The sequence below is a fragment of the Notolepis coatsorum genome (genome assembly GCF_963971535.1).
Source record: "Notolepis coatsorum genome assembly, chromosome: 14".
In the NCBI taxonomy this organism is placed as follows: domain Eukaryota; kingdom Metazoa; phylum Chordata; class Actinopteri; order Aulopiformes; family Paralepididae; genus Notolepis; species Notolepis coatsorum.
The window spans coordinates 18597098-18623800 of record NC_140178.1 but is presented as its reverse complement, the minus strand read 5'-3'; the positions used below and the strand labels follow the sequence as shown (position 1 = coordinate 18623800).

The 26703-nt window shown below is 46.6% G+C and overlaps 1 protein-coding gene across 1 annotated transcript in view; it reads right to left on the bottom strand.

The window, feature by feature from the left end:
• notch3 (notch receptor 3) overlaps positions 1 to 26703 on the bottom strand; it is a gene marked incomplete at its 3' end in the record, with an annotated part of 49892 nt that overhangs the window by 5619 nt on the left and 17570 nt on the right. The window contains 6 exon segments of the mRNA XM_084329030.1: positions 1118 to 1303; positions 1830 to 1985; positions 2939 to 3172; positions 5819 to 5941; positions 7684 to 8019; positions 8313 to 8455. Coding sequence (XP_084185156.1) covers positions 1118 to 1303; positions 1830 to 1985; positions 2939 to 3172; positions 5819 to 5941; positions 7684 to 8019; positions 8313 to 8455 — 1178 coding nt within the window.

Genomic DNA, 26703 nt, shown 5'->3' with positions numbered 1-26703 from the left:
GTGACAAGAGCTATACACCGGTAGAGAGTGTGACAAGAGCTATACACCGGTAGAGAGCGTGACAAGAGCTATACACCGGTAGAGAGCGTGACAAGAGCTATACACCGGTAGAGAGCGTGACAGAGCTATACACCGGTAGAGAGCGTGACAAGAGCTATACACCGGTAGAGAGCGTGACAAGAGCTATACACCGGTAGAGAGCGTGACAAGAGCTATACACCGGTAGAGAGCGTAACCAGAGCTATACACCGTAGAGAGCGTGACAAGAGCTATACACCGGTAGAGAGCGTGACAAGAGCTATACACCGGTAGAGAGCGTGACAAGAGCTATACACCGGTAGAGAGCGTGACAAGAGCTATACACCGGTAGAGAGCGAGACAAGAGCTATACACCGGTAGAGAGCGTGACAAGAGCTATACACCGGTAGAGAGCGTGACAGAGCTATACACCGGTAGAGAGCGTGACAAGAGCTATACACCGGTAGAGAGCGAGACAAGAGCTATACACCGGTTAGAGAGCGTGACAAGAGCTATACACCGGTAGAGAGCGTGACGGAGGTAGACACCGGTAGAGAGCGTGACAAGAGCTATACACCGGTAGAGAGCGAGACAAGAGCTATACACCGGTAGAGAGCGTGACAAGAGCTATACACCGGTAGAGAGCGAGACAAGAGCTATACACCGGTAGAGAGCGTGACAAGAGCTATACACCGGTAGAGAGCGTGACGGAGGTAGACACCGGTAGAGAATGTGACAAGAGCTGTGGATATTCGATCGTTACGTCTGGCGTTAAGCGTGCCATGTATTCATGTCCGGGGCTAAACGCTCCGGCTTCAGACAGCAGGAGATACTAGGAGCACAAACCGCCAAACAGTTTTCTTATGACTCGGATCTATTAGAACAACAAGAGACGCAGCACAGAGGGCGTGTTGAAAAGGCCACACAGGCAGCTGGGCTCCTGGAAACTGTTTATTGGAAGGTCGATACGTCACGACATAACAACCGGATTGCTCCGTCGGAGGGTCAAGTTTAAGCAGCTATTTAGCCGGTCTGTGGCTCGCGCTCGGCCGGTCTTATGGCCGAGGACGGTGAGACGCTCTGCGTGGATATTGGTTACCTGGCATGCAGATGCAGGTGAACTCTCCGATGCGGTCCAGGCAGGTGGCGTCGTTCTGGCAGGGCATGGAGAGGCACTCGTTGATGTCGATCTCACAGCGGGGCCCGGCGTACCCTCGGCCGCACTGACACTGGAAGGAACCCTCCGTGTTCACGCACTTCCCAAAGTGCTCGCAGGGGTTGGCACCTTGGGGTGGAAGGAAAGTAGATTAAACGCTTGTGAGTCAGTGAGAGGAGAGGAGAGGAGAGGAAGGGAGATATATATATATATATATTATATACACAGTATATATATATATATATATATATATATATATATATATATATAGAGAGATAGAGAGAGCAACAGGGAGAGATGACAGAGAGAGAGCAAGAGAGAGCGAGAGCGAGAAAGAGAGGAAGAGCCAGAAAGAGAGAGAGAGATAGGGACACAGAGAGGGAGAGGGAAAGATATACTGTATATATATTTAGAGAGAGAGAAAGGGACACAGAGGGAAATATATATATTTAGAGAGAGAGAGAGAGAGAGAGAGAGAGAGAGAGAGAGAGAGAGAGAGAGAGAGAGAGAGAGAGAGAGAGGGACACAGAGAGGGAGATGGATAGATAATATATATATATATTTAGAGAGAGAGAGAAAAAGAGAGAGAAAGAAAGCTCACAAACACAATAATGACAAAGAGGCTGGAAGCCACATGGATGCAAAGCGTCCTCACCGATGGAGCACTCATCCATGTCCTGGTTGCAGGCGCCTCCCACGAAGCCAGCGGGGCAGGTGCAGATAGCGCGTCCGTTCAGGGGGTTGGTGTCACAGACTGCCCCCTCGTTGCAGGGGTTGCTCACACACGCGTCATCCAGGTGGCACAGCAGACCTGAAGGAGACGAGACCCCCAGTCGGTGAGAACTGTCATCCATTTGTCATTCCGGTGGACGGCCTTTATCCGTCGTACCTCGAACAGAACCCCTAACACTAGGGCTGGGCGAAACAGCCTCTAAATGATATCACAATCTTTTTTGGCTATGCCACGATACACGATACACATCACAATATTTAGACATTTCCTCTAAAGCACTTACAAATGCTTGATTTAACCCTTTGAAGCATACAGTCACGCCAACATGACGATTAAAATAGTCCCTGCAACATGTCTGCATTAAACCATGAAGATGCTTTCAAAAATTATTGTATTAAAAGTTTCTAAAAATCTAAAAGAGTAGTCTACAGACACACTAATACAGAAAAGATTATCTAAGATCATTTATATAAAAACTCTTGGGTGCCTAAGACTTTTGCACAGTACTGTGTTTTCTATCCACTTTAGCCAAAAATAATAATAATTTTTATTATCGGCAATGTTATAACATCCTACTGTACTGGTAAACAAAACACTGTAAAGGTGTGTGTGCATCATCATCATCATCATATATATATTAACTTTTTAATTGCATGAAACATTATGAAGTATTCTCTTTTCACGGGGTGCATGGTACCTACTCGATTCGGTAGTACCCCCCATAGATATATATATAAAGACGGTAACCCCCCCCCCGTCAGTGTAGCTGGGGTGCCGTGACGTCATCTTCAACGCGACACACATGGACAAGAGAGGATTTCGATTAGCTATCAAGCTCTGAATCTAGTGCCTTATTAGCTCATTTTTACGCTAGCCGCAATGCTAACGGTGAGAACGCGAGGCTACTACCAGTTCATCCGCCTCGGCGCCTCCATATTACATTGCCGTTTCTGAATAAAACACTCTACTCGTCCTCTACCATGTTGCTCTACTCGTCCTCTACCCGTTGCACTAACTCAGAATCCGCTCACCTGTCTTTCCCACGGGACACTCGCAGAAGAAGGACGCCACGCGGTCGTGGCAGGTGGCGCCGTTGAAGCAGACGGCGGTGGCGCAGTCGTCGATGTTCTCGCTGCAGTCGTCTCCGGTCCAGCCGTTGACGCAGACGCAGGTGTGGCCACCAATGGTGTTGAAGCAGGTGCCGCCGTTGTGGCAGGCGTTGGGCTGCATGAGGCACTCGTTGACGTCCTCCACACAGTACTGGCCTGTTGGGAGAGAAGCCTGCTTTAGCCGCGGGAGAAGCATGATTTAGCCCTGAGAGAAGCCTGCTTTAGTCCTGAGAGAAGCCTGCTTTAGTCCTGAGAGAAGCCTGCTTTAGTCCTGAGAGAAGCCTGCTTTAGTCCTGAGAGAAGCCTGCTTTAGCTGAGAGAAGCCTGCTTTAGTCCTGAGAGAAGCCTGCTTTAGTCCTGAGAGAAGCCTGCTTTAGTCCTGAGAGAAGCCTGCTTTAGTCCTGAGAGAAGCCTGCTTTAGCCCTGAGAGAAGCCTGCTTTAGTCCTGAGAGAAGCCTGATTTAGTCCTGAGAGAAGCCTGCTTTAGCCCTGAGAGAAGCCTGCTTTAGTCCTGAGAGAAGCCTGCTTTAGTCCTGAGAGAAGCCTGCTTTAGTCCTGAGAGAAGCCTGCTTTAGTCCTGAGAGAAGCCTGCTTTAGTCCTGAGAGAAGCCTGCTTTAGTCCTGAGAGAAGCCTGCTTTAGTCCCGAGAGAAGCCTGCTTTAGTCCTGAGAGAAGCCTGCTTTAGTCCTGAGAGAAGCCTGCTTTAGTCCTGAGAGAAGCCTGCTTTAGTCCTGAGAGAAGCCTGCTTTAGCTGAGAGAAGCCTGCTTTAGTCCTGAGAGAAGCCTGCTTTAGCCCTGAGAGAAGCCTGCTTTAGTCCTGAGAGAAGCCTGCTTTAGTCCTGAGAGAAGCCTGCTTTAGTCCTGAGAGAAGCCTGCTTTAGCCCTGAGAGAAGCCTGCTTTAGCCCTGAGAGAAGCCTGCTTTAGCCCTGAGAGAAGCCTGCTTTAGTCCTGAGAGAAGCCTGCTTTAGCTGAGAGAAGCCTGCTTTAGCTGAGAGAAGCCTGCTTTAGCTGAGAGAAGCCTGCTTTAGTCCTGAGAGAAGCCTGCTTTAGTCCTGAGAGAAGCCTGCTTTAGTCCTGAGAGAAGCCTGCTTTAGTCCTGAGAGAAGCCTGCTTTAGTCCTGAGAGAAGCCTGCTTTAGTCCTGAGAGAAGCCTGCTTTAGTCCTGAGAGAAGCCTGCTTTAGTCCTGAGAGAAGCCTGCTTTAGTCCTGAGAGAAGCCTGCTTTAGTCCTGAGAGAAGCCTGCTTTAGTCCTGAGAGAAGCCTGCTTTAGTCCTGAGAGAAGCCTGCTTTAGCCCTGAGAGAAGCCTGCCTTAGCTGAGAGAAGCCTGCTTTAGCCCTGAGAGAAGCCTGCTTTAGTCCTGAGAGAAGCCTGCTTTAGCCCTGAGAGAAGCCTGCTTTAGTCCTGAGAGAAGCCTGCTTTAGCTGAGAGAAGCCTGCTTTAGTCCTGAGAGAAGCCTGCTTTAGCTGAGAGAAGCCTGCTTTAGCCCTGAGAGAAGCCTGCTTTAGCTGAGAGAAGCCTGCTTTAGTCCTGAGAGAAGCCTGCTTTAGCCCTGAGAGAAGCCTGCTTTAGTCCCGAGAGAAGCCTGCTTTAGTCCTGAGAGAAGCCTGCTTTAGCTGAGAGAAGCCTGCTTTAGCCCTGAGAGAAGCCTGCTTTAGTCCTGAGAGAAGCCTGCTTTAGCCCTGAGAGAAGCCTGCTTTAGCCCTGAGAGAAGCCTGCTTTAGTCCTGAGAGAAGCCTGCTTTAGCCCTGAGAGAAGCCTGCTTTAGTCCTGAGAGAAGCCTGCTTTAGTCCTGAGAGAAGCCTGCTTTAGTCCTGAGAGAAGCCTGCTTTAGTCCTGAGAGAAGCCTGCTTTAGTCCTGAGAGAAGCCTGCTTTAGTCCTGAGAGAAGCCTGCTTTAGTCCTGAGAGAAGCCTGCTTTAGCCCTCGGAGCACAAACATACTCTCATATTTATTTATTTATTTTATTTATTTTTCTCATATTATTATATTCAGAGTTAATTATATTGTTTACACTGTTTATTTTCAATATGAATGGAATCCTTCCAGATGGATGTTTATTCCGTTTCCTCTGCTCCTGTGTGTTGAACTCGTCATTTCATGTTCATGCAATGCATTGTGCTGCTATGATGCCCGCATTTCCCCACAGGGATCAATAAAGGAATATCTTATCTTACATGAACCCTTTCACTGCCGCACTACCAAACGGTTAACCCTTTCACTGCGACAATACACAGAAGGTTAACCCTTTCACGGCCACACAACAGCAGGTTAACCCTTTCACTGCCACACTACAGAAGGTCAACCCTTTACAATCACTAACCGTCGGTAGTGCGATAGTAAAGGGTTAACCTTCTGTAGTGTGGCAGTGAAAGGGTTAAAGGGCAAATACATCATTTTGTATCTTTTAAACAATTTCCCTCGACTTCCTTGAATCTGTGGGACTGTGTTTCTGAACTGTCTCGTACCGACCACGCAGATTTCGGTGGGTGTAGCAATGTACCCAATTTTAAATGAATCATTTCCTTCCCCGCCTGGCTCCCCCCCCCCCACCCCCCCCCCCCCCACACACCCAAAAGTAAAAAAAATTAAAAGAAAACGTTTACAAACTGGGCACTACATTAGGTGGGCAGCGTCCCTGGCTCCAAAAAAGAACAGCTAATTGATCAATCATAGCATGAACTCTTCCCGCTTTGACATCACAAAAACTCCCAATGATTACCGAAAAGCAGATATTCAGAGACTAGTAACGTCTAGTTACTTAGTACTAACTAGTAACTGTGTAACGTGTGTGGGTTCTGTACCGGTCCATTCTGGGGCGCACTGGCAGTTGTAGGTGTTGACCCCGTCCACGCAGATCCCTAAGTTCATACACTTGTGGCCGGGACAGTCATCCACGTTATTCTCACAGTTGTGTCCCTCGAAACCTGTGGAGGGAGGGAGAGAGAGAGAGAGAGAGAGAGAGAGAGAGAGAGAGAGAGAGAGAGAGAGGGTTGAGTTATGCTCTCTCACACACACACACACACACCAGAGACAAGGAGTTTACTAAACATCCACCAGCACTTCCATACACTAACCAAGACTCGCCCCCCCACTTCCCACACAGCGAACGGACTGGTATCGCGGGGGTGGAGTGGGCAGTGCGTCTGTGTGCGCGGGCGGGTGTCTTAATGTTTACATCTTCTCATGATGGCGGTTCCCACACCGTTGCCGGCGCTGCTGCTGCTGCCGCCCCCCCCCCCCCCCCACATCAACCGCCGCGCTCTAGAGGTCCGTGCTCTCCAGCAACGCTTTGCTTGTTTTATAATCTCTCACAGTTTCAATGACTTCCTTTCTGGCAAGAGGCGCTTCCTGTCGGCTCCCCGGAGGGAAACCAGAGGGCCCATAAAGTAAATTCCTCCCGTATGGACTCTGGAGTCGGAGCGTGGTGGTGGTGGAGGAGGAGGTGGTGGAGGAGGAGGCGCAGGGCCTCCCCGACGCCTCGGGACTCTCCCACCCTCCCGTCCCGTTGGCGGGCTAATAATAGCGGAAGGCAGGAAGTTGACCCGGGACCAGGGGGGAGTAAATCCTATAGCGGCGGCGGCAGGAGCGGCACTGACAGCTACGTCATCTGCCTGGGAAAACCTTGACGCCTGAACACACACACACACACACACGTGCACACACACAGGCGCTGGGAAACACGCTGGAGGTCTGAGCTCTGGGGTCAAACGCTGCCCTGTGTGTGTGTGTGTGTGTGTGTGTGTGTGTGTGTGTGTGTGTGTGTGTGTGTGTGTGTGTGTGTGTGTGTGTGTGAGAGAGAGAGAGGAAGTGAGTGAGTGTATCTGTGAGCATTTATGTAGCCACTTTTATCCAGAGCGTTTTACAACTTATGCCTCACAGTCACTCAAAACATTCACACGCCGACGGCGGCGGCGACCGACCGCGCGAGGTGCCGACCTGCTCGTCGGAAGCGGTTATGGGTGGTGGCGGGGGGGGGGGGGGGGCTCAAGGACACTTTGACGCGCTGCCCGGCAGGAGGAGGACCGGGAACCTTCCGATTGCCAGACGACCGGCACTTTATATAATGCTGAATTTTAGTGATGCACGATATATCGGCCGCCGATATAATATCGGCCGATATGGCAGTTTTTTTTTTACACATCGGTATCGGTCCGATATCAAGATATGCCGATATTATATAAAAAAAATAAAAAATCTTTTTACATGTTTTGGCCTTAAATAGTTTCAAAATATCAGTAATTTCTGAAAATAAGTTACAAAAGTAAAAAAAAAAGTATGCGTTTTGGAAAATAGCTCTTTATTTGATTATCATAAAAAAGTGTTTTCTATACAGAGATATCGACATCGGTAAATATCGGCCAGAACAGCAATATTAATATCGGTTATCGGTATCGGCCACATTTTCACATCGGTGCATCCCTACTGAATTTGTATCCAAAGCGCTTTACAATATTGTTCCTCACATTCACCCATCCAGTCACCCATCCAGTCACACAGTCACACACCGACGTCGGAGGCGACCACGCAAGGTGCCAACCTGCTCATCGGAAGCAATGGAGGAGGAGCCGGAATCGAACCGGGAACCTCAAACCTCATGATTACCGCTCTACCTCCCGAGCCACTGCCCCCCCCACACACATCCACGTGTCCGAGAGAGCCGGTGTACCTGGCAGGCAGGCGCACTCGTAGGAGTGGTCGCTGGTCTGTCGGCAGGTGCCCCCGTTGAGGCACTGGGAGGGCGCGCAGGGCTGGGTGGACACCTCGCACGTGCGCCCGCTGTGGCCCGGCTGGCACTGGCAGCGGAAGGAGCCGTGGACGTTGATGCAGAGGCCGCCGTTGAGGCACGCGCCCGGCTTGCGGCACTCGTCGATGTCGTTGCGGCAGTTCTTGCCCTGGAAGCCGGGCGGGCAGGAGCAGTTGTAGTGGTTGTTCCAGTTGGCACAGCGGGCGCCGTTGGCACAGGGACTCGTGGCACAAGCGTCTATGAGGGAGCAGTCCTGACCTGGAAAATTGAGGGGGTTTGGGAATGTGTTTGATTAAAAAAGAATAAAAGGGTTTATCTTCATAAAAACCATGCTTTTACAGGGTATCTGCAAGTTACATTTAAGACTTTTTAATAGCACGCAACGTTTTCTTTTATACCTGTGCAAATTAAATGTCTTTAATGACTTTTTTAAAGGCCTTAAATTGAGAATTGTAGTAAAATGCCAAGACCTTTTTAAACACCCATGCATGCAATGCAGACACCCCCCGTTTTAGATGAGAAACAAAACCAAAAGATCACACGGGCCGTACCTCTGAACCCTCTCTGGCACACACAGGTGTATTGTGCGATTCCGTTGGCCACCTGGCTCTTGCACGCCGCGCCGTTGAAACACGGCGACCGGTGACAGGGATCCAGGTGCTGACAGAGGGGACCGATGTAACCTGGCCGGCATCTGGACGGACGGGGACAAAACACACACACACACATAAATCCCCCCCGGTTAGAGTGGGCTTTGGCCAGCAGGTAAACAAACACAAGGCCACACAGGGCTGACAGGCTGAGGAGGCATTTGAGACGGAGATGTGAAACTACATCAGTCTAGTTTCCTGCCAAAGCCCATGTTGCAGAGCTCATTCCCACCATGCTCCTTAATGTTCTGGGGCTCTGGCAGGCCAGGGCCTTGCTGACACCTTGGCAAGCCCCGCTGCCTCTGACTCATAGTCTGGCAGGAGTCGGGGGCCTCTGGGCCACGGGAATGGACTGGGTGGGTTCACAACTTCACATTAACCTAAATTCCCCCCTTAAACACGAATAACGCATTGTCGGTGCAAAAAAAAGACAAACGAAAAGCACACACACACGCATAAACCGTCACCCACGCACAACTATTTCTTATTTGGAAACAGATGGGGGGACGTGTCTCTCGCCTTTTTAACGTCTCGGGGAGAGACGAGACATGCATTTCTCCCGCTTCCCTCTTCTCCTGTCATTCCCAGCTGGAAGGCCTCGTTTTCCAGTTCACATTCCTCGCCCATTACCGTTTTCTCAAGCTCTCGTTTCTGGAGGAACACGCCCAGGAACAGCAGCCGGCAGAACCCACAGCGTCTTGACATTAGCAGCCAGCCGGTGAGTAAAAGCAGGGGGAGGACAAACGCCGGCACCGGCGGCAGAAGCACGTTTGCCAAGAGTTATTGTGACGACCGAAGTCGAGGAATAATGCTGCGAGACCTCCTCGCCCTCCTGGGTCATTGTCCTCCCGGGCTACATTATCTCCATGAATCACTGAAACTGACCTAGAAGCGCTCAGGTAAGAGGAGACGAGCGACACTGCAAAAACAGGGTTTCCTATGGCTCTCGACAGGGGTCCCGGGGGAGCTTGTACATGACTCGGATTGGGGGGGGGCCCGACGGGGAGACCGGTGTGAGCTGGGTAACCCAACACCCGCACTGGGAGCCCCTGCCTGGGGACGAGCTCCCACTTCAAACGGGTCGTTTGATGCTGATGACAGGGCACGGATGGTTGGACTCTGACCGTCCCTCAGGGCTCTCTCTCTCTTCCCCCCTTCTCTCTCTCTCTCTTTCACCGGAGAGGAACCCCTGGGCGGAAACAACAATGGTTTTTCCTCTTCGCTCCGTTACAGGAAGACCAACATTACACCAAGCAGGCTCATCTTTTATTGTGACTGTTTGAGTCCCCTCCCACCCCCCAAACAGTTTTTATGTTTTACGGCCCTTCACCCTGTCTGGGGGCCTGAGGGCCTGGGGCTGGGGCACATCCAGATCCAGGGGCTTAACAGGAAGCAGTGGTCCGGCCTTGGCTGAGTTACCGAGGTGGCCTGCTCTCTGGGCAGCCGTGTTCTGGTTCAGGAAAAACAAGAGGTTCTGTTCAGTGTATCGTTGGGAATTTCTTTTTTTTGTGCAACCCGACAAGACAATGGACAAGAGACGGAGAAGCCACAGGGCTCAGCAACAGAGGAGACAGACCCACAGGCGTACCCACAAGAATGTGGAGACACACACAGGGAACAAGAGTCAAGGAATCTCTGGAAATGTCTCCAGAAATAATACATTTGCTTCGCATATACGACAATTACTCACGTAGCCAAGCTTACTTCTAATAGGTTCAACGGGGCAGCGCCGTTGGGATGCAAAGTGCGTAATGCGTATACCGTATTGGTTACAATGCGGCTGGGTTTCTTAAGCTATGGGTCTCTGGGCACAAAATGAGTCACAAAGCGTACACATTTTGGTCTCCAGTCCGCAGGTCTGCAGCAAACAGGCCGGGGTGATTCTATAATTGCAGGACGTTTCATGTCCATGGTAGGCCACAGCCTACACAACCACGCATGTGTTTTCTTTAGAGAACGTTTTAGCAAATACCATAATCTATCATTTAGTATTATTATTTACTATTGCTGAGAACCGTTTATCCCCTGTAAAAGTTTAGTCACAGCAACCACCTAATTAGCCACAACCTAAATCTTTAGGTGTGAAAAGAAAAAATAATTTGTATGTTTGTCCAAATAAATCATCGTCAACTAAAGTTACCCACTGAACTCTTCTCAATAGGACATGCTTTATCCTCAAATCATATGACCTGAACCAGATGATGTCCTTTCCTCTGGTAGAAAACACTGTGAGGCACATTCTTTATCCTTTTTCCTTAGTATTTGTTCAAAAGTCGTGTCAATCAAGTGGATTAATTGACGTTTGTTTTACTTCAATATCATCATGATTCAATGTGTTTTGACTTAATATTGAACGTGAGATAATCAAACAAGCGAGCTAGCCGGCTGCCGTCGTTGCCAACAGCTAGACATTTGCCAGTCGGACCCCCAGGTTCTTCTTCTTTCTGGGAACAAAAGCATTCATTCCGAAAGTGACATCACTGACATTTAGTGAAACAACATGGCAAGCATAGAAAACGTTCCATCTTTCTTTTCCGTTCTCAACAGCTACCCGGCCAGCTAGCGAGCTGTACTCAGCATGCCGTTCAGCGGTGTAGCAGTTAATAGGGTCCCCCCTCTCAATAATACACTACACCGTGTAGGTGCTGGTAAAAAAAAACAAGGTCAATATATTTTTTTGAGACTATGCCCATCCCTAATTTATACATTCTTCTTTGCTTGCATGTGCTCACCATCAGACAGAGAACTGACGGTGGGGACATTAGACAGTTGTTCCTCAGTTTCTAGCGGTCTGTAACCTCTGACTGAAATGTACACATTTAATCCACAATTCTTAACCATTCTCGCCTCAGTGGAGTGACGGTGTCGACATGTTGAAGCCGTGACCACAGTCATATCAATGTTGTTTATTTAAAATATCAGAAAACACAACACTTTCCAGACTGTACTGTACTGTACCAATAGTACAATGTACAATGGAAGTACAGAAGGGGTCCTCAGGGATATATATAGCTGCCCATGTCATTTCCTGATTTATTCTATTATAGGAAAATCTGATGGTGGTGACAGAAATGGAGGACACGATTTTGACGGCTAATCCTTATAGAAAAAACCTGTATAGGTTAGACGTCATGGTATGCCTTGTTTAATATAAGACATATCCTTACCTTTTAATGATTATATTGATTTCCGGGTACAAAGCAGACGTATAGATAAATACAATTTAAATTATTCAAATAAATATGAAAATAATGTTGTGGGTTATACACGGTTCCTTTATATTAACACTTTGTGCGCCAACAACGAGTATACTCGTTATTGCCCGCCAATCGTTGTGTGCCAACAACGAGGGAACTCGTTTTTGGCATTCATAATTCATCCAGCCTCCCTCCGGGACGCAGCTGGACCCTGGTCTGATATTGCAACGCCTCAATACCGCCCCCTGGTGGATTTCTGGCGAGTTGTGCATCTGGGAAATTCCTCCACCAGAGATATATTGTAACGTGGGTCTAGATCAGGGGTTCCCAAACTTTTTCAGCTCGAGACCCAAAAGAGAAATTTGGTGTTTCCCCGGGACCCAAACTTACAAAATGACATCATGAATTGTCATAACATATATTTATAGGGCGGCCGGGTAGTGCAGCGGACTAAGCGTCTGTCTACCACCACAGAGACAGTGGGATCGAATCCAGCTGTGGTGCTTCCTACTGACTTATTTAAAAATTATACTGACCTGACATGCTAGAAGGGGTATAATATTTCATCTATGGCACAATGAAATCTAATGAGAGGTATGTGGCTGGTTGAAGTTTTCAACCAGCAGATCTATTCTGGGCTTGGTTTTTGAAAGTGCTATTCTGAGGTCATGCTGAGCATTTAGTCTGTTTCTGTATTTGTTTTTCAGGTATGCTAGAGTAGAAAACCCAGATTCACATAAGTATGTGGTGCCAAACTGAATCAACACATCTACAGCTAAAAAAAAAAAATATATATATATTTTTTTTTTTTTTTTTATTGGCGACCCAATAAAAACGGGTCAGCGACCCATTTTGGGTCACAACTAGGCCTGCCACGATAACACATTTTGCTGGGCGATTAATTGCCCCCGAAAATATCGCGATAAGCGATATTATTGCGACCGGTTAGAGAATTTTTTTGAGAAATTTATTTCCCAAAACCTTTATTTTGAAGCCCACCGCTCCGTCTTTTCCGGTGTTTAAACTTTTATTTTGAAGCCCACCGACCGGACCGGAAGTATTGTTGCGATTATCCTAGCCGACAACTTGACTCGTCCGGTTGTGTTTTTTAGTTTTAACGTTAGCTACAGATGCAGCTACTACAGGCAATCAACGATGAGGAGGAAGCGTCAAAGCAGTATTATAATAGAATAGCTGTGGTGCGTAGGCACTGCAGCACGACTCGAAAACGACCCGTTATAATAAATTAATTCATGTTTAACTTGTCCCCGTCTCCAGTCCTTTGACTAGCCCCACCCGTTCATTGTAAACAATGATGCATGTAATTGTATTAACGTTATTCTGTGTTATTCTAACGTTACACTACAAATAACGCTACTTGGTTAAAAGGAGCAACACTATTGAGAAATGTAGTTAAGCTATGTGGTGTTGCCCCACGGAGCTCCTGTGCTGTGCTCTGTAGTAAAGCCAGCGGCAGCGGCCCGCCTCCCAACACGGACAGTGACTGACAAGGGGCACTGGTTCCGCCTCATTAAAACAAACGCGCAAATAGCAATTAATCGCGTCCGTCAAAATCATTGCATTCATTTAAATTATCGCGGCAATTAATCGATTTATTGCTTATCGCGGCAGGCCTAGTCACAACCCAGAGTTTGGGAAACACTGGTCTAGATACATACTCGAGTGCATTGGGATCACTTTCGAAACGCAATAATCAATATGATTTCGGCGTTTATTGCATCATACAAACGGGAAATGGATCTAGCAGATCGACATCAAATAATTGGAATATTTTTTTCCTCCAGTCTCATCCGCGAACGGTAAGAGGAATCTAACATTATTTTCAGCTTGATAGTCCATTTCTTTGTTTGCAATCAGTCTGATCAACGTATCAACCCATACTAAATAAAGCCGTTACTGACGATCAAGGAATTATAAACGACCCCCCCCCTTTCCTTCATGCATGATGAAGCATAATGTATACCGATCATATACATTTGAATTTTTTAATATAGCACGTGTATAGGAAAGAAACGCCAATCGATAATCTATCACAGTGGTTCCCAAAGTCGGGGTCGCGACCCAAAGGTGGGCCGCGAGCAGCCACGGGAGGGCCGCGAGATGATTACAAAAAAAATAAAAAATAAAAAATAATTTTTTTTTTAATTCCTTTTCTTTTTTTTTCAGGCCACTGAACTTAGAAGCAGGCCAGGACAGTGTTTCTAGTTGTATTCTAAAATTCTATTCTATTGTATTCTAAAATGTGACTATATGGTTTTATATTAACTTAATAAATAAACAAAAACGTAAAATCTACTTATTTCAACGAACATTTCAAACTAAATAACAGATTATGCACATAAAACGCTGAAAACAACCGAAGCAACAATAGTATTTTAATGAGGCTATTATTATTATTATCATTATTATTTTGCAACAAGTTAGCCCTCTCATAAATAGCACATATAAATGAATAACTAACTTGAACTAACTTAATAGGATTGAAGTGATATTTGGCTTAAAAAATCGGTCAACTGGCAAAAAAAAAAAAAAAAAAAAACGCCTGACTATGTGCATTGGGCCGCGGCTCTCTGACGCCTTATTTTCTGGGTCCCGGCCTGAAAAGTTTGGGAACCCCTGATCTATCACATGAGTCAGGGCCTATAACTCGCGTTTTAGAAATTACTGTAGAAAAACCTTAAAAACATACTTATATTCACGACGGTATTAACACGACAATGTTCAAATAAAAAATATAACGTTCCCACATCCGGAACGATAGATACCCGATGTTGAATGGGCCATAGTAATGTCGATATAGCTATAATATTTAAAAAGTTATAGCCCTGCAAAGAAGGTAAACATCTCCATAGGCTTACAGCACTGGCAGACTGGGCCCAAAGATGGGTACAATGCATGGCGGCCAATGTGTTAAACATGTTATGCTTGGTTGGTCCTAGGGCTGGGCGATATGACCAAAAACGTTATCGCGATAAAATTATAAAATTATTTTCATATAATTCTATATCGATAATTATCGTCGATATAATGTATGTCAAGTTTAATTAACTTATTATGCTGCTGCGAATGTCTCGAGTCGAGTTGATGTCGTCATCAGTCCGCGCACGTTAGAAGTTAGCCGACAAGCGGAGTATCTCATGGCAATGTAATAAATATGACACTAAAATACTCTCTTCCGCCACAATATATTGAAACGACGTCCACTGTATACCCACACTACTATGAACGTGGCCTCAGAATTCACGCTGCACACATACTCTGCACGTAAATATATAAAACATTGGCGTGCAAGCTAGTTAGCCTAGCCAGCCTGTTGTCTTATTATGCTGCTGCGAATGTCTCGAGTCGAGTTGATGTCGTCATCAGTCCGCGCACGTTAGAAGTTAGCCGACAAGCGGAGTATCTCATGGCAATGTAATAAATATGACACTAAAATACTCTCTTCCGCCACAATATATTGAAACGACGTCCACTGTATACCACACACTACTATGAACGTGGCCTCAGAATTCACGCCGCACACATACTCGGCACGTAAATATATAAAACATCGCCGTGCAAGCTAGTTAGCCTAGCCAGCCTTGTTGTTGAGTGAGTCCTACCTCTCTACCCAGAGGTGCAGCGCTGGGTCTCCTTCCTGGTCTCCTTCGCTCTCGGCCATCTCCTTCACCGATTGGTTGTTAGTGCGTGCTCATATCCAAGCTTGGAAAATCGATATATCGAAACTTTGCGACCACGTTTCATGTTTATTTCGAGGAAATAATTTATCGCGATAGTTATCGTTATCGTTTTATCGCCCAGCCCTAGTTGGTCCACAAAAATATCTCCATTCTAGCTGCCACAGGTTTCGTCCTAGGAAGCTGAAATTGGGCATGGAGGTCAGTGTGTGTGTTCATGACAATTTACTAAATGGGGCGTGGCAATGGGTGTGGCCTATTGGAAAAAGGTTGCAGCTACTGTGAATTCGTGCTCGTCATGTATAATATTTAATGTCGTCAAACAGTGAGAAACAGTGGGGGACTTATGAGTAAAAGGCAAACATAGACCAACATCTTCCCGCTGAGTCCATCTACGACACGCAGTTCACGAGAAACAAAAGGGGGCAGGTGCTGCTTACATGAACAGGCGTGGCTTAAGCACGGTGGCATGTTTTTTTTAAATCTTTTTCCCCCATCCTTTTTTCCGATTTTTCTCCCATCCCACTGTTAGTCGTTATGCCAATTCGCAACCCCCTTCCTGGTTGTTGCGCACTCCCCCCTACTGTTGGTCCGGAGGCCGGAGACTGTCACATGCTTTCCTCCGACACATGTGCAGCCAGCCTGGCAGCGCAGATTCTCACCGGGAGAGTGTAACGTGTGGAAGGTCACACTACCTCCCTCCAGATCCTACCCTCGCTGTGCAGGCGCCCCGACCAAACTGTAGGGGTCGCTGTCCACAACGCCCAGGACCCACCCATCAGCTTTCCCACCCCTAACACTGCCAATTGTGTTAGTAAACTATGAACGACCAGCCAAGCTGATAGCAACGCTGAGAGCTGGATTCGAAACCAGCGTCTCCAGCGTTGATGGCGAGCGCCTTGCCCACTACACCAACGGTGGCATAGTTAACCTAGACCGATGAAAGTAGTAGTCTGCACTGAGTGGACATTTGTTCAGAATTAGAAGAATTTCCCTTGAGGCGTTCCCGAGGACATCGCGTTCATGAGGATGGAACGGACGTGAGGACACGGCGGCTTTGACCTTTGAGCGCCAAAATCGAATCGGTTCATCCTCGAGTCCTGTGCTACATTTGAAGAGATTCTCTTGAGGAGTTCCTGAGATACCGCATTCGTGAGAGCGGGACAGATGGACGTACGTACAGACGACCTGAAAACATAATGCTGTTGTGGCGACATAGATAGTAAACAAAGACCAGTACCAAGCGGGGCTCTTGTTTTGCCTAGAGGTCGTTGTTTGACGGCATTACAGATTATACCTTTAACATAAAGAACACTTTTCCCTGTAGGACATGTGTAAATAGCCTATTTATAAAACGTGTGGTATTTGACTCCAGGCCTCGTTTTCGAGCATAGCCCCAAAACAGGAAAGATGCCAAGTATGATACCATCAACTATCTCACCCTGTAATGCTAAGTTACTTGACAATGTGTAACATAGTTGATGCGTTTCAGACTTGTTTTGAAATGGAATTTGCAACTGTGTACAAAGTGGTCTCCAGTGTCCAGTTCCAAGTGGACCCTGGAGGGGTTCATTTTAAGTAAGAACACAAATCAGACCAAATTCAGGAAAAAGGCCATGAAATTGTGCATTTAATGATGCTGGTTTGTCCATTCTCAAAGCGTGAAATTCCACGTCATCAAAATATCATCATTTTTGCTAACTTTGTTCAAAATAGTCAAATAATTAAGGTTTGACTGATTTATCGGTTTTGCTGATATTGGATGACAATTCGAATATCCGTCTGCACACATTACCACCTTTCATTCACAGGCTCAATTTTAAAGCCTGGGAGAAAACAGCAATATCGTATGAAACTAGAAATTGTGAGGAATCCGTTGATCCTAACAATCTCATGCTAGCTTAGGGGGATAAATAGTGCTCCAACGTTTACCAATATTTTGATGGGAAATAATACTGCTATAATAACACGGCTGGAGTCTTCCAAGCACAGGCCTGGCTCTCCCTTCCAAGCGGTCAGCAACATTACGCCGACTAGAGTCGGGCCATGATACAGTAATGAGGTAGCCCGTGGTCATCTGAAAAGAGAAAACGTTTGCAAACTAAACGTTTGCCATGCACCGCTGATCTGTGTGGTTCGCTTTTCTGTTTGTCTCTCCAGTGGAATGGTTTCTCCAACTGTAGATTCAGGAGATGACGTTTGACAACTTTTGTGGACGAGTGACGGCTTCTACTCAGAAGGAGGGGGGGGGAGATGGCAAGCAACAGCGCAAGCAAGTTAGTCCCTAAAAGGTATACAATTTGGCAGCATTTTAGGTTCTGATCAACTAACAAGAGAGAGCCAGCAAATCCATTTGGACAGGGCTGATGATGTGTCCGTCTCAGCTGTGTGTTAGGGTTTGTGTTGATGTCAAATTTGATTGTAATATGTTCCCAATTATTCCAATTGAAAATCTGCCCCAAATATTGGCTATTGGCCTCCTTGATCTACTAATAGGCCTAATTGGTATCGCTATCGGCTCTGGAAAGAAACGGACGAACCCCACAAATACTGTCGTCATACCACGCAAACACCAGTCATATGCATAATTAGGGCTGGGCGATATAACGATAAATATCGCGATATATTTTAATAATCGATATCGAATATCGGAAGAAGAAAAAAATATTTTTTCTTTTATTTTTTTGGGGCAGTTTAAAAACCAGACAGTGGACAGACTTGTCTTTCTTGTCTGCAACTTAAAGTAATGGCTTTGCTTGTCCAAATGACAATACTGACCAAATTGAGATTTATTTATCTCTTGTCCATTTATTTTGTTTGCTTTCTAATTTCAAATACAGTTTGAAACCGTCTGTACACAGTAGGCTATGTGTGCTAGCAGAGCTAGTCTCCAGTCACGAGTCACGGTGCACATGTGCGGTGGTTTGTCCACCAAAAAAGCGCCAAAAGATCGAAAATAAACTAGCAGAGCCAGAACTGTTCAACTCCCCTGGAGCCACAGCCAGCACAGAAGCCGGTTTACTTTCGCTTTTAAACCAGCTGGAGCCTGAGAACTGTGTGAGGGGATGTAACACTAAAGATGGCGGCAACGACAAAGAATTGCTGCAAAATAGACATACATCTGTTGTTTAAAAAAAAATATATAAATAAATAAATAAAAATTATACTTATAACAATTTCGATAATTATCGATATAGAGAAATATGATAACATTATCATATCGTTATCGCGATATGATTTTTTGCCATATCGCCCAGCCCTATGCATAATTAAAGAGAGGGTGGTTGGACACAGTTAGTCACAAGCAGTGAACTGGACAACCTAAAGAGTATTCTGTGCCGTTTGTTTGCCAAGTCAGTGAAAATGGATTCAGTTTGTTCAATATGCGTTTGATCAATTTTGTCCAATAAAGAGCAGGCCTGCATCAGAATATGGCTTTGTTTATACGTACGGTTCAGTGAAACCAAACCAACTAAAAACTGCAACAAAAGGAACGATATCACTTCAGATTCAGACCATTTCGAAAAACTAATTTCAGTGTGAAAGCACGTTATAAAAGTCTGATTTTGACTTCTCGCCATTAGCAAAGGTTGACCGCGTCTTAAACACATTTTGTGTTCTTCTTAGGTGTTCAGTTGACCTCACTAAACGCCATTCAAACTGCCATTGATGTTGAAAGGTGGAAGATACTCCACAGGACTTCTTGTTTGAAAGTTGTTTGGGCATAATGTAACTCAGCCTTCAGACAACTACTGTACCGATATAAACCCTTGACTCTACTAGACGCTAGGGCTGGGCGATATGGCCTAAAATTTTTATCCCAGATTATAATTTTTTAAATCCGATTTACGATTTTAATCGATTTTTTCTCTCTTGAAAACTAGAAACGGCAAGGAAATCATTCAAATAACCTTTGTTTTTATTTGACACAAAAAAATTATCAAACAAAGATGAATGTCCCTATTGGGATTAATACCGTAGTGCAATAACTTGCTTTTTCACCAAACTTCACTTAAAACAAATAAAAGGTGCCTCTTGATCATCAAACAAGAATGAATTTCCCTATTGGGATTAATAAAGTGCAAATCTAACTTTCACCAAACATCACTTTTTGTAAAATAAAAGGTGACATTTCTTCTTTTTTTCCCCCTCCTTTTTCCTCCGATTTTCTCCCATCCCAATGTTAGTCGTTATGCTAATTCCCAATCCCCTTCCTGGTCGCTGCGCACTTACCCCCCACAGTCGGTCTGGGAGAGTGGAGGCTATCACGTGCTTCCTCCGACACACGTCTAGCCAATCAACCGCTTCTTTTCACCTGGCAGCGCGGACTCTCACTGAGAGGGTGTAACGTGTGGAAGGATCACACTACCCCCCTTAGATCCTATCCGCGCTGAGCAGGCGCCCCGACCGAACTGTAGGAGTTGCTGTTTACAACGACCCGGACCCACCCCGCCAGCTTCTCCCACCCTCTAATACTGCCAATTGTATTAGTGTGAACGGCCAGCCAAGCTGGTGACAGGCGAATCCAGCGTCTCCGGCGTTGGGTGACGAACGCAATATCCGCTACGCCACCTGACCGCCCCATAAAAGGTGACTCTTAACACTCCAGCCACAGCATAAATCGTTATTTCATGTCAACCGTTCAGTGCCAGAAACGAGCTATGCCGTTTTTTTCGTTCTTTTTTTTATTAGCGATTTCCATTCATGTTTCATCAATCTAGCCTCACGTTACCAGTGGGGATCTGTCTGAACTCGAACAGGGAAAATACCGGCCCCTATCATCTCTCCGGATGGTACTGCACCCCTTTGGATTGGATTGAATGAAACGCATGGAGAAAAAAAAGTCCTGCTTCCACATTTTACTTGTCAGACAAGTAACCGGAGACGATCGAAGTCATTGCCGAGCCGCAGAACAGCGGAGAATGTGTGTTTCCAGTACCCAGCGTTGGATCAATAAACGCGATCGATATTTGGAATGGAGACCAGGAATAGGAATAACTTTTTTGGAGAACATCTGATCTGAGGTAAGGAATCTATTTTACCAGTCTTGGGATAATCAGAGCTATTTTCACCTATATATCAGCGTGTGCCATATGTGTGTATGTGTGTCTGTGTGTGTGTGCGATCAGGAAAAAAAGATAATGGATTTTCCAGCCCACTTCTATAGCGTGCATAAGTACACATATACTATCGATAATCTAGCGTTTATTTGAAAATTATTCATAAATAGGCCGAAAAATGACAACGTGTTTTGTGTATTCCAGTAAAGGGCGATTATCACAGAATCTTCTGAAATCTTCTGGAAGTTTCAAGAAACAAGCGTTTTTCAAAATGGTATAAAACGGAAATGAACCGATTAAAAAACAATCCGTTTTGACAGTGTTGACTGCAAACAAGTCATTGATAAGCGACGGCCATATTAGACAGACACATGCGATATTTTGACATTTCCTCTAAAGCACTTAAAAATGCTTGATTTAACCCTTTGATGGATAGTCACGCCAATATGATGATTATATAAACCTCTGTTGTCAAGCCTCGTCAATATAACCCCCCCTCCCCATCTCTCTCTTTCCCCACTAATGGAACTAGTGTTGTGGATCACTCCCCTGTGAGCGTTTCCAGGGTTAGCGGCTAACGTTAGTTAGCTTAGCTTAGTTAGCGCCTAGCTTAGTTAGCGGCTAACTTAGTTACCGCCTCTCTGTCTCTGGGTGTGTGTGCATGTGTGTACGTGATGTAAATTGTGCGAGTGTCTGTGTGAGGGAGAGAGGAAAGTGCTGCGCTAAAGTAAGTCTCATCTCAGCCGCGGCGGCTTAGAAACTGACGTGAGGTTTTGTGCAAAACATCACGATGTCCACGATATGTTTAAAAAGTGTATCGTTGCGGTTAGGTGGCCGAGCGGAGATTGCGTTCGTCACCAACCCCGGAGCTGTGAGCTGGATTCGCCTGTTCGAATCCAGCTCACAGCTCCGGGGTTGTCACCAGCTTGGCTGGCCGTCTGCACTAATACAATTGGCTGTATTAGAGGGTGGGAGAAGCTGGCGGGGTGGGTCCGGGTCGTTGTAAACAGCGACTCCTACAGTTTGGTCGGGGCGCCTGCTAAGCGCGGATAGGACTTGAGGGGGATAGTGTGGTCCTCCCACACGCTACGCCCTCTCGATGAGAATCCGCGCTGCCAGGTGAAAAGAAGCGGTGATTGGCTGGACGTGTGTCGGAGGAAGCACGTGGTAGCCTCCACTCTCCCAGATGATCTGACTGTGGGGGGTAAGTGCGCAGCGACCAGGAAGGGACTGGGAATTGGCATACGACTAACATTGGGATGGGAGAAAATCGGAGGAAAAATGGAGGGGGAAAAAGACCAAAAAAAAAAAAAGAGAGTGTATCGTTAATGAACTGTACCCGATATTTATTTAATATAGTCATATTGCCCACCCCTAACATTAGGGTTCAGTGATTTTCAAGAGGGTAAATGACCTAGACACCTAGGAGCATATTTTCAACCCTTTTCAACATCGATGGCAGTGTGAAAGGTAGCCGGAGACGTATGAACACAACATTTGTTAAAGACAGGGACAATCTCTGGTAATGGTTGAGAAGTCAGAATTAAGACTGCTGTGGTCCTTTAATGTGCCTGTCCCATAATTCACAAATCTGGCCCTGGGCTGAACAGGTTTATGAACCGTGTGATCTCCACCCATGGCTTGTTACACAAATGTTATGAAATATGATATGTTTTATGTTTTCACTGTCGGTAATTAATCATGCGGCACAGACCGCCAAGGCTACCTTCACCTGAATTACATGTGGGAGGTGTTTAATATTGGGAGGTGTTTAATATCACAACATTATTTTAGAGCCATATGAAATCCGTTTTATTATTTTCCAAATTCCATTTTATTTTTTCCCAAATTCCATTTTTTCCGTTTTAATATTTCAGAATTCTGTATTTTGCTTTTTATGCTCATTTTACCATCAGAAATAGTGTCTAATAAGTGGGAATGAATAAATGTCCACAATTGAATAAGATATAACAGTCCATTTAATGTTTTTAAGTGCTGCAACTCAGTAAAAAAGAAATACAGTTCAATTTTACACAATATTTTTCAATTAATATTGTGACAAAATAAAAATACATATTTCAAGTGTAAACAATAGATACAGCTAGCTACTACTGACATTATCACAATGACAATCAAAACCTAGCTATATCTATTATATTTTGATGAAATATAGTAATGCATAATTTAGGCACCTTTAGTTTATTTCGTTTATAAAGGACAGTGTATAATGACAATCGTTTGCATTAAACTAATGGATGGGTGCACTAGATTTAGCAAGAAGCTATCATTTCCATCTATAGTCCTATGTACTGTAACGTTTCATAGCTATTTAAGTTTATTTAGATTATAAAGGGCAGTGTATAATGACAATCGTTTGCATTAAACAAATGGATGGGTGCACCAGATTTAGCTAGAACTTCTAGAAGCTATCATTTCCATCTATATTTCTATAACGTTACATAGCTATTTAAGTGTATTTAGTTTATAAAGGGCAGTGTATAATGACAATCGTTTGCATTAAACAAATGGATGGGTGCACTAGATTTAGCTAGAAGCTATCATGTCCTAACGTTATAGCTATTTAATCACAATAGTGTCGCAAGTGTTTTTGCGGGTCCAGTCCACGGAACGTTGACAGAATTAGCAAAACACCTTATCACCGGAGGCATAAAAGTCATTAGGATACTGTTCTGCTCTGAATTGAGGGCTTATTGTGGAATTGTTTAGCTTCTTGACGATGTTAACACTGAAGCAGCCAGACGCTTGAGCACCGCGGCTGTGTTGTGTGTAACACGCTGTAGCGTCCCCGCCTCCCCGGTCGCGTGTGCACCAAACGTTCCACCCAAAAACGAAATTTCAGTCCAGATTAGGCCAAATTCTGCAATATTCCACGTTTTGCAGTTGATTCCATTTTTATTGGTTAATTCCGCTATTCCGTCCGCGATTCCGTGAACGCGGATTTCATATGGCTCTACATTATTTCCTATTTTGAACAATACCACCTGCAAAAATAATAACGTCATGACGATTATGATGCAATTTCCTGCTTTTGGTCCGGTTTTGCTTTCACACCTCAAAAAGGAAGCGCTCCAGGCCAGGGTTTATTTAGAAGCAGACTGAGACCCACCTTATCAGGCAGACCAGAGTTTGACTGCTTGGTCTGCGCTGTTGTACACCCACACAGACTGACCGCAGAGGCCTGCCGTTGTACAACCACACAGACTGACCGCAGAGGCCTGCCGTTGTACAACCACACAGACTGACCGCAGAGGCCTGCCGTTGTACAACCACACAGACTGACCGCAGAGGCCTGCCGTTGTACAACCACACAGACTGACCGCAGAGGCCTGCCGTTGTACAACCACACAGACTGACCGCAGAGGCCTGCCGTTGTACAACCACACAGACCGCAGAGGCCTGCGACGATCCTTTTAGCTAACTCTAGGCTTCCAATAAAGACAGCTAGGAAAAGGTTGTCGTTTTGGAATGTTTTCCCTGGAAACTCCTTCACGTTAGCCAAAAAACTTAGATATTACCCCCCCCCCCCAAAACATGCGCAGAAAGGATATATTTATTCCTACCAGAGAGAAACAATCGGGGTATTAGGCGTTCGTTGATATTGTCGTTTATAAAAAGGTTTACGCCACCCCTTTCAGTACTTCCAATCGAGCAAGCCTCTTCCGATCGAGGTGGTTACACAAGATGTTTTTATTCTGATCGGGCCATTATCCTGATTATTAGTGGAATATTGGGGGCCAGTGTAAACATAGCTACTAAGGCAGTGAGGCCTGATCTGGACATTTACATGGAGGAAATGCTGGAAACGTCCATGTTGAGGGGCAGAAGCTTGACTCAGTTACCACGGCTACTCTACCATCTCCCAGAGCCCCCCCCCCCCCCCCCCACACACGCTGAGAGGTCAGATGTCAGAGGTCCCCAGTCTGATTGTGATGATAATGTCAGTCAGGCTACGGAGAGCGGGGTGGGGTAGTGGATGGAGTAAGAGGGGGGTGGGGGTGGGGGCGTCTGTCGGAGAGAGAATGTCTTTGGCGGGTGGGGCTGGTGTAGAGAGCAGGAGGAGGGGGAGGGGGGGGTCTAGTCCAGAGAGAATGTCATGTCATATTTCCTGTAATCCCTCGTCTCCTGCTCTGAAAACACTCGCACCCGCTCTGAATCCCAGATCTACGTTGCCCTGGCAACCTCACAGACGAACGAGCAAGCCGTGGACACCCTACCAATCACCCCCCCCCCCCCCCCCCCTCCCTCCCAACCCCCCCACCCCCCAGTCCCCTTGGCTATTTGTCATGGCCTGGCTGGGTTTATTTAGAGGCAAATTAACTATGTCTGGAATCTAGGGTGTCACCAGAAAAAATTAAACTCAGTGTCGTGGCACAAAGAGGGGGTTGGACGGAGGACTGAGGAAGAGGGGGGGGGGGGGGGGGGGGTTGGAGGCGACTGAGGAAGAGGGTTGGGGAAGTTAAACTCTGTCTGTCACACTCTTCTGGGGCCATTCTCCGCCGGGGCCATTTAACTGCTGAAGAAAGCCAGAGAGCGGCCATCTTTTTTTACGGCCTGTTGTTCTGCCCCGGAGACGTTGACGATCCTCCACGGGCACGGAATAACTTACGGCTCCTTCTAGGAAGTGGCGCGCGTGCGTGTGTGTGTGTGTGTGTATGTGTGCGTGTCTGAGTCAGGGCTGAATAAGACCAGAGTAGTCACTTTATTCACTCCTACTCTTGTGTTCAAAACAATCCCGTTACGAGGGAGACGGAGGGAGAGAAGAAGAAGCGCTACTCTGTAGTGTGCAGAGACAGAGACAGAGAAGAAGAAGCCGTACTCTGTAGTGAGAGACGTGGATGAGATTTAGAATTTCAAAACACAAACAGTGTAATTAAAGTACAAATTAAGTGACCGTGTGTGTGTGTGTGTGTGTGTGTGTGTGTGTGTGTGTGAACGAGCGAATAATACGCTCTCAGCCACCAGAGAGGAGAGGAGGAGGAGGAGGAGGAGGAAACGTTGTAGAAATGATTTGAACCTCCTTTACAAACAGTGAGAAAGTCAAAAAGCCAAAACACACACATTCTTTTGTCACGGCCTGGGAGAGTCCATGCCAACTAACTCACTACTCCCAGCCGCGCACCCACTCAGAAGCACTATCAGTGGAGGGAGAGAGAGAGAGAGAGAGAGAGAGAGAGAGAGAGAGAGAGAGAGAGAGAGAGAGTGAGGGACGAGCTACATTGTCCCGCTTATCAGAACACTTTACAGCCTCCCGGATTCCACCGCCGGTGGGAACCTGCGCACCGAGCAGGAGCTGCACCTTCGACTGGGACCGGCCCCGCACCCCCCCCCCCCCCCCTCCCTCCCTGTTTGTGAGGCAGGTGTGGGCTCTTGTTGCGCAACCGGGGGCCCCCCCTAAGTCACGTTTACTGAGCGTCGACTTCTGACCTCTGGAGGAAGGGCGGGAGCGCGCCAGACGGGGTGGTGGGGGTGGGTTGGGTTGGGTGGGTGGGTTTGTGGGGGGGGGGGGGGGGGGGGTCCGGGCCATGGGGAGGGCCGGTCGTCCTCACATCACAACACATATGAAGGACCGCGCCAGCTGCCCCCCGAGCGAGCCGTTCTGTCCGCATCTGTCAGCGCGGCTCTGGCTGTCTGGCACTCTGGCGGATCTGCCAGGCTTTGCGCTGGAACAATCGCGCCATTATGCTCAGGGGGAGATGAACACCAACGCACACACACACACACACAATATTGCACAAACACACACTCGAGAGATAATGGACATTCCTTCACAAACACTAGCATGCAATCAGAGTTACTCTTTACACACCTTTTCGGTGTAAAGAAAACGGCACCACCACTGCAAAGCAAAGCAAAGCAAACACGCGGCTCACACATGCAACGGGCAGCAGCACCACACACGCCCCAAACACAAGCAGAAAACTTACTAAACGGCATCCGCCTCTGGGGAGGAGGACTAGCGTACATGGTGGTGGGGCACCACAAGAGGACCTGGAGGAAGCTACGAGACAAGAGAGCGAGAAACCTAGTCTGACAAACACACGTCATGAATAACACTCTTTAAATACAACATTATAAAATCATCCGTCCCCGCAGCGACGCGCTTGATCTCTACTGTATTCGGCGGCCCTCTTGTCTCTGTATTTGACTTAAGCATCCCTGGAGACGTCAAAATCCACCACAGCTACGAGACAAGAGAGCGAGAAACCTAGTCTGACAAACACACGTCATGAATAACACTCTTTATATACAACATTATAAAATCATCCGTCCCCGCAGCGACGCGCTTGATCTCTACTGTATTCGGCGGCGGCGGCAG